The following is a 9,091-nucleotide window of genomic DNA, read 5'->3' as shown; positions in this document are numbered from 1 at the left end:
ACCTTAAAAAGTATTCAACATCCTTAGTATTAGGAAAATGCAAATCGAAACCACTTTAAGATTTCATCTTACCCCAGTCAGAACGGATAAGAAAACAAATGATACCAAATGCTGGTGAGGGTACAGAGAAAACAGAACCCTCATTTACTGTTGGTGGGATTGCAAATTGGTGCAACCACCATTGAAAGCAGTGTAGAGAACTCTTAAAAAAACTAAAAATAAATCTACCACATGATCCAGTTATACCACTTTTAGGCATATACACAAAGGACTCATCCTACTGCAGAGATACTTGTACAGCCATGTTTGTTGCTGCTATTTTCACAATAGCTAAGAAATGGAAGTTACCTAAATGTCCCACAAGTGGTGAATGGATGATGAAGATGTGGTACACTTACACAGTGGAGTTCTACTTAGCAGTAAGGAAAAACAAAATCATCAAATTTGCAGGTAAATGGATGGAACTAGAAACTGTTATACTAAGTAAAGTAACACAGACTCAGAAAAACAAACGATGTATGTTCTCTCTCATTTGTGGCTCTTAGCACCAAATCCTTATATGTGAGCATACATTCTGATGTAACCACAGGAGCCAGGAAAATGGAAAGGAACCATGGAGTAAAGAAGAAGAAGGAGATCAAGAGAGGGGGATAATAGGAGACAGGTATTATCTAGGGAGAAATAGGGAAAATAAAGGTACTTCAATTGGGAAGGGAGGAAGATGGGTTAGATAGGGGAGGAATAATGCGTAGGTGGTGTGAAAAACCAAAGGGAATTGTATTAGTTCAAAAGCCTACTGAGAAATACACATAATATCTGAACATGAGTGCATGTGTATAGCTGAAGGCTACATAACAAAAACATAGTGCCAGACAGGAGAAATGTCCCTTGGAGTTATTGGTCAGCGTAGTCCAAGAGACTCCCAGAATAACACAGGCTATTGCCAAAACCTTTGATTTCCTTCTAGAACTTGAGGTAAGACCCTATTGCTGAAGACAGGACATTCTTTGGACACAGGACTTGGAGCAATAGAGTTGGAGTTGACTTGGAAGTCTCCTCCCTGAAGACTAGCTCTCATGATATCAGAGGATTCTATGCAAGCTGCTAAGGGAGAAAATCAGTTAATGGTTAAACCAGCAGTAAAGCCTAATAACCACAGCAATGACCAATATAGCCAACTATCTCTTGGCATTTTTATCTTGGGGGTAATTAACAGCTATCTAATTAGACTTAAAACCCAATCAGTGGGAGGGAACTTGTACGTGGTACTGTAAACATGGTCAAATACACATGGCTGGAAAGGTCACAGATCCTAGAGAAAACCCTATGTCTGTCATATCCCTAGACAAATGGAATTTCTTACTGTATGCTAAATATGGATCCTTGTATTTACAGACAAGTATATCCTTCAGCATCCATCAAAGAAGCTTCTTTTGGCAACAGATGGGAACTTTTACAGAGTTCCACAACTGGTCAAACTCGGAGAATAAGTGTCTATGAGATGCCCAACCCTAAGTGACACATCTACAATGGAACCTTTACAACTAAGGCTCAGGGAACATAGCGGAATGGGGGTAGAGGGAGCACTAATGCATCTCTTAACTCTCACCAGTGAAGCTTCCTTATGCAACAGAGCGATTAACACAGAAGGCCCAAGCTGCCCAAAGTGTAGAGAATAAAAGACTGCAGAGTTTGTGTCCCTAGATTGAAATCCTATATTAAATCACCCACCCAGGGCTCAGGGACAAGTGTGGAAAAGGGGGCAGAAAGACTGTAAGAGCCAGGGGTGGTGGATGATCATAAGGAAACAGAGATTTTTAGGCTTCTGGGAACTTGTTCACATGAACTTAGAGCAATGGTGATAGCATGCACAAGACACAAGCTGATTCAATAAGACAAAAACCCTGCATAGAACTGGGGAAAAGGGTAAGAAACCCCAAGCTTAGTGGAGGGGCTATTGGCATCCCATCACTGCTGGAGTGAGGGACAGCTGATCTTCCTTAAGGGAGTGATGCTAGATAAGTTGACCAGGCTCCAGTAGATAAACACATTGAGGGATATCTGGGGACACAAACTTAACTAGATGGGCCTTAACACATATAACAATGCAGGAAATCTGATGGGGGGGTATAGGAGGGTGCAGATAGAGGAGGGGGTCTAAATATGATTAAGATTCATTGTATGAAACACACAAGAGTTCAATAAAAACTGTAAATTGTTTAAAAAAAACAAAACTGAAAGCAATATGGTAGTAAAAGGATTTCAGTTAAATGAGATCATGTCAGAAGAGGACTGACAGTGCTCAAGATGGGCTCAGGTGCTCCCCCAAGAAGCTGCGTATTCCTAATGTCTCAGCAGTGCTCCAGAGCATGAACCCCGAGCCAGATGCCCAGGGTTGAGTCCTGCTTAGACACTTCCAAGCTTTGTAACCCTGGGGAAGTTACTTAGGTTTTTAAGCTACAGTTTCCTCATATATGTGAAAATAAGAATACTATTTTATAGTAGCCCAAAGGGTTCCTAAAATTAGATGAGATAGTATATTGAAACCTGAAACCTAGTACCTAGTGTACAGTAAGTACTCACTAAAGCAATAGTTAATTTACAAAAAGAGAAGCCCTAGTTCTCTGAGAGGTTACTTGATACCAAATAGCTAAATGGCTTCATCACAGAAGGGTTCCATTCCAATTTTTATGAGTTAGCAGCATCACTCATTTTCATTTCATTTATTCATTAGGTGAAGATTAGCTGGTATTGGTATTGTGCACGTTAAGGTGCTTTTAAAACCAGGCTTATACTTGCAAGTGAATTGTAAAGCAAGAATAGGTACAGGGCCAGGGAGAAGGTTCAGATTGCGAGCCTGTGGTCTTCAAGCATAGGGATGTGAGTTTGAATCCCCAGCAGCCATGTAAAAACTGGGCATGCTCATACATGCCTGAACCCCAGTGTTTGGGGGTGGAGACAGGTGATCCTGAAAACTCATTGGTTCAATGAGAGACCCTGTCCTAAAGGAACAAGGCAGAGCGCAATAGAGGGGGTGCCCAGTGTCGTCCTCTGGTCTTTGCTTGTGCATAAATGGGTGCATGCAGCCACATGCAGGAAAACATTAGGTACTGATGTCATATATAGTGGGTCTTTAGTGCTCCCAGGGCCTTTACGGGGAAGTTGCTATGACTTCCAGTCATCAAGAGTCTGAAGACAGCTATCATATTTTTCTCAATCCTTTATGTTCAGTATTTATGTAGTAGGCATGTCACAAACTATTGGTGTACACACTATGGATGAGGAAAACTTGGTTTTTAAGTTAATGCTTTTCCCCCTTAGTGATAGCAGTGCTTGTGGGAAAGTATTTATAAAGGAAGCTTTATAAATTATCTAGTTCATAGAAATGGCCTTAACAGGATGCTTTAGAAAACACTGGACAGATTGTACAAATGATTCCCCACCTTCATCTTTATTTTTTGTTTTTTTTATTTTATGTGTATGCGTGTATTGCCTGCATGTAGGTAAGTGCACCCGTGTCGTGCAGTGCCCGTGGAGGTCAGAAGAGGCTGTCGGATCCCCTGGGACTGGAGTTACGGACAGTTGTTAGCTGCCATGTGGGTGCTGGGATTCAAACCCGGGTCTTCTGCAAGAACAACCAGTGTTCTTAACCGCTGAGCCATCTCTCCAGCCCTCCCACTTCATCTTTATACTGTACATTTTCTATATTTGTTTATTCCCACTTTTAAGAGAAAGTGTGGATTCTAAAATAAGCAGTGAACTCCGACTAGATAACATTTGTTTATAAAATGTCATCTTTTGTGACAAGGACTGTCCTGTTTGAAACAGCTTCAGGAGTTCAGTCTTCCTGCCCTTCATCCCTGTGAAGTCAAGGGTGTATAACCACTGGAGGCATGTGTGGCCATGGAAGGCATGCGTGGCCGATCTTTTAAGTGTGGGGCACCAGGGATAAGGTCATTTTGAAGATATGTCGTAGTCACATGCATACATTGCCACATGTCCATTTTATCGTCCTAAGTTTACTAAAATGGTAACTCTGCCTTCAGTAGAATGAGGAAAACAAAAAGGTGATGACTGCCTAAGTTCTACAAAAGCACATTGGGAGTCATGATGAAAAAGCAGGTATTTTTATTATGACGTTTCTCCATATTTGGCATTGCTGTAAATGGCTGACTAACATTTACTGCCGATTCAGTACAAATGTGTGGCTTGGTAATACCAGAACAGCGATTTAAATGAAAAGTAAAAGTTAAACATTTCCACACAAAATTTTACAGTCCGACATTTCACTGTGTAGGTAAAAAGACATTTTTTTTTAAACTACAGGTTATTCAGCATGAATAAAAAACTACAACTTTTATTTTTAAACAGGAGTCACTGGTTTTTAATTTTTACACATTTAAAAATTACTGTGATAAAAAATAATGAAAAAGCTTAATAATGCCATACACAGTATAATATAGATTTGTCCCATTATATAGCATTTGTTTAATATACAAAATAGAATATGACACACTTAAATCTATATGTAGTTAAGCAGGTTATTTGAGGAGGGTATTTTCATACAACCATTTATCAGAAAATAAAATTCTTTCAGACATTTTCTAGAGAGAAGCTAACCCTTTCCTGAAAACCTGGCCACTAATCCTGATGGACCAGGCTGATTGAAAATAGTCTGGAAAATGATAAAACTTCCATCCAAAGTGGTTTAAAGTGTCTTCTGCAGACTTTTATTTTGCCTTCCAACACTGAAACCAGGCACATTAAAGAACACATTCAACTACAGCTTATTGTTGGGGTAAACAACCAACATCAAAATCTCACAGAAGGCTACCATGATTCTTGAATTTTGACAGATTGAAGTGTAACAATATTGTTCATTCTGTGATATGGTTTCAAGGTGCTTAAGCAGGAATATGAATAATGAGCCCCAGAAGGCTGGGACTGCTGACCCCTTCCCTGTGCTGCCTTGTGCTGGCTGGCTCTCTCCCTGTGCTCGTTACTGAGCGCTTCACAGACCCTAAGCACGGTGTTCCTTCTAAGGTGCTTAAGATGCTAGCTGTCGTTTTTCCTAAGGGAAGGCAAGCGCTTCTTAAGCTCCTTTCCCACAGTTCTGCAGCTGGGCATGTGTACCCTCGAACTGTCAAGGCCTGTTGCCTCAGTTCTGCTATTACAGTATCCCATATTAATGCCTAAAAAATACCAGAAAATTCCTTTTTCCCCACCCATAATTAAAGATGCTTTTTAGGATCTGCTGTGAGTCACATAGGCATGTCACCAACTCTCACTGAAGTATCAGCCTAAACAGTTTGAAATGGTGTGAAACCACATACAGAAAGTGAAGCTGCTTTCAAAGGTACCGTGTCTCTTTTCACTTGTATTCACGGAACTTTCTTCTGTCCCACACACTCTGAAGGAGTACAGCTTTATCCATTTAATGGAAAGCTTCTTGTAGTCTGATGAATGTCTGTTGCCTTCTGTTGAAAACAAAGTGCATATATCCTTTTTTATTGAGCTCTGTTTCTTGAGAGTCAAGACTGTTAGGACTGAAAGGAGATTAATGTGTGATGTGCTTTCTAGTTTTAACCATATAACATTCCATAAATGAACAGCAGTCTACTTTTGAGAAGCTCTTTTTGAAACTTAACACTGTCATTGATAATATTCAAGTGGTATTTCTTAGGCACCATAAATTTCACATCCAACTGGGTTTTAACTATCTTAAAGTACTTTGAGACCAATTTAAACATTACAAAGTGATCATTCCCTTTTAGAGAGCATTCAAAAAGCAGATGATTACATTTCTTATTAAGTAATTTCTGCAAAATACTGAAAATAACAACATTCAAAAAGCATTCAAAGAAAACATAAACATGTCCTCATTTTACTTGGAAATGAACTCTTGCAGGATGGAAAGGAATTAGTGTATTATTGGCATCCTATGGGATTCTGTACTATTTACATATTGCTGGTACCTCTATGCATATTATTGCCAAACTTCTAAAGCCTCTGTTTCTGTTAATCTGTTGGACAGGCTGCATGTGAAAATAACCCTGCTATTAGATGGTGCCTAGGATGCACCACCTTTCTGTCCTGCTTACATACTTGAATGCAAGGGGGAAATTTAATAAACTAATCTTACACTGACAGACTCACTGTTGAAATAAGGGTGGTCAGAGTGGGAGGCAGGGGCTTACTTCCCCTGCTATCTGATTGGGTCAGAGCCTCAGCAACCTTCACTACACACAGGGCCAGTCTACATCTCGCTTGTCCCCACCTAGAGCAAACCTGTGATTTCCAGGACCACTGATGCCTGTATGGATACTTGTGCACACTATAAATCATATAGAATATCCATCAACCTTTCTTTGACCCCTACAAAAAATATATAACATGTCGTGATAAAACAATCTCATCTAAAAATCATTCTTATTTTACACTATACAAGCTATTTTACAATCATTTAATAAATTGCATGTAAAGCTGCAGTAGCCCTTCCCTTCCCAGATTAGTGAATACCAATATGATATATACCTGAAACTATAACTAAATATAAAAATATATTAGAAGTTTCATATTTTTAATATTAGATTTTTCAGTTTTCTATTACACAAATAATTTGGCCACCTTAAGTAGAAATCAAATTTCCTGTGGCTTAGTAAGTATGTTAAGCTTTGAGTTTACAGAAAGTTGGTAAGGTGCACACAGAAAGGGCTACCACAGCTTCGGCTTTGTTTACAACGGTAGTTCTCAGTGTGAAGAAGTTCACAAGACTCATGTAAATTCTATGGCACATGTAGGGATGTATAGTTGTACAAACATGGACACCTGACATTCTAAATCATTAAAATCAGTAGCTGAGCTTTCCTGAACCACCAGGAAAGATAAACCAATTGGTGACAGGTGGGAATGTGAAAATGGGTGTTTGGCCACTGTTGCCATATTAGAGATTTAGTTTGGGGGTACAATTTAGTGAGAGAAATTACTTGGTCTGATTAAAAATCTCTTAGCTATTTCACAGCTGGTTATTTGGAATCAAAAATTTTAAGGAGTTACATAAACAACTACAGGAGGTCCTCAAAGTTAACAAACTTTGTTGTCATCTAACCACTGTAAAGAATGGGACACTAGGTGGAAACTGGGCCTCTTGGTAATTATTTTTGTAGTCTTTTGCAACCATCATCCTTATCTTCCCCAGCAGGGCACTGGACTAGGTGCTCTATACCAGTTAGGATAGTTAATCTGTACAACCTATGTAATTCTCCATGGAAGCAGATATTACAAAATAAGAGCTTTTTCACAAGAATACTGGAGATCTGAGTCAATTTTTGTGATCTTCTGATAGCTAAGTGCCATCAGGGTAGAAGCACCAACCCATTTTCACACAGAAGATTAATGTTCGGCATTTAGGAAAGCTATGAACTAGCTGCCTGTCTTAAACAGCTGTACAGTGACTTGAATACAAAAATTATTTAAGAAAAAATGAGCAAGCGTAGTTCACTGAATATAAAGGAAATTGTTAAAACCAGACAGTAATAGCTATAAAAGGCACAACTTTCCTTTTCTGATATACACTTGTAAACTTTTTTCAGGTTTCCATGCATAACTCAAAAATGTTATCCTAACTATACATGGGAAAAATACACCAACAGAAAGTCTAGAAAGTTCCATCCAGCCAGTGAAAAGAGAGCAGAGCGTCCATAAGACTCGGCACTGGTGGTTTAGGTGCCGCCCTTCTCCAACACTGGACACCACCTCTGCGCCACTGGTTTCTAATGCTGGGACATACCAACTAATACATTTCACCGTGTGCTGTCCCGTCACCTAAAAGTGATGACCCAAGTGCTTCATTGCCAAGTCTTGGCCCTCTATAAACCACATGTAGTGCGTATTTAAAACAAAACACGACAAAAAGAATGACAAAACCTCTACAAGACAGATTGATAGTTTGTACAGTAAAAGCTATAAACTCAACTTTCTTTAAGGCAATCTTTCTTAAGTAAGGCAGTCACTTTTGATGAAACAGAAGTTTTTTGATATTTCCATTTGAATATTTTGGTATCTGATTAGTGATGATTTCAGCTAACATCTCTGGGAATTCAATACTCATGGTCTTATCCAAAAATGTTTGGAAGCAATAGCTCAGGAGATTCTCAACCACCTGCAGGAGGAGATATGGCAATGGTTAGGCTTCAGAACTGAGCAGGATGAATGTCACGCTTGTTGGCTTCTTTTAAAAATAATGCCTGACCTAAAATACACCAATTTTCATTGGAATTCCCCAGATTAAAAAGTAGTTAAGTAAGCACTTAAGTACAGAAGACATTTTAAATTTCTTATACTGTGTGTATAATGAAAGGCAGGCACAGGGTCCCGTGCCTGTAATCCCAGCATTTAGGAGAGTGAGGTAAGAGACTCAGGAAGATTTTGAGTTTGAGGCCAGCCTGGGCTAGTACTAAAATATAGGAAGGCCATATTAGCCTAATTTAATGGCTCATTCACATAATACCAGGGGGTTCTGCCTTTTAAAAATAGTGCAGTTAAATTCTATACTGACATTGTGGATTTTTAATGCAAATGACAATAATATTTTATAATCAGGAGAAATGTGTGCAGAATTGAAGCTTACAAATTCAACTTGAACCATCACTAAAATCTACAAAGTAGGGGAGGGATGTAACTTAATAGTATATATTTATGTACAAGACATCAAAACATACTTTATGTCCCATAAAATTCTTGTTATGTTTTTCTTTTTCTTTTTTTATTAATTCATTTTGGTTTTATGTTTAATACTTACATCATGCATGGAGTCCAAAAGTTTTGTCAGTTGATAAAACCGCTGCCAGTTCTGACTGGAGTTTCCTTCCCTTTTGACAATGGCTTTTCCTAGCTCTTTGATGTAGGTCATTCTGATTTCATCAAATAGCTCTTGGCTCTTCAAACCTTCCTTAGGAACTACAAGGATAAGATAAAGTCAATTAACAAATCTCTGTGCTATACTTTCAAACATCCAACAGGACATTTCACGGCAAATATCACTGTTTCACTTTCTGCATGTGTTTAATGTGTTCATATATATATATATATA

The 9,091-nt window shown here is 38.8% G+C and overlaps 1 protein-coding gene across 8 annotated transcripts in view; it reads right to left on the bottom strand.

Annotated features, from left to right (window-relative positions):
• Positions 1-4,111: 4,111 nt before the first annotated feature.
• Positions 4,112-9,091, bottom strand: part of Nr3c1 (nuclear receptor subfamily 3 group C member 1) — a 138,467-nt gene continuing 133,487 nt past the window's right edge. For all 8 annotated transcript variants that reach the window (XM_008844909.3, XM_017801064.2, XM_029569238.1 and 5 more), the window contains exons 8-9: positions 8,801-8,958; positions 4,112-8,161 (exon numbers count right to left, since the gene is read on the bottom strand). In XM_008844909.3, coding sequence (XP_008843131.1) covers positions 8,009-8,161; positions 8,801-8,958 — 311 coding nt within the window. In that variant the 3' untranslated portion in view covers positions 4,112-8,008. The remainder of the gene's footprint in view (positions 8,162-8,800; positions 8,959-9,091) is intronic.

This window comes from Nannospalax galili, unplaced genomic scaffold (assembly GCF_000622305.1).
Source record: "Nannospalax galili isolate Female #2095 unplaced genomic scaffold, S.galili_v1.0 scaffold222, whole genome shotgun sequence".
Lineage (NCBI taxonomy): Eukaryota > Metazoa > Chordata > Mammalia > Rodentia > Spalacidae > Nannospalax > Nannospalax galili.
Note: the sequence above shows the minus strand (reverse complement) of the source record. Positions and strands in the feature narration are given on the sequence as shown.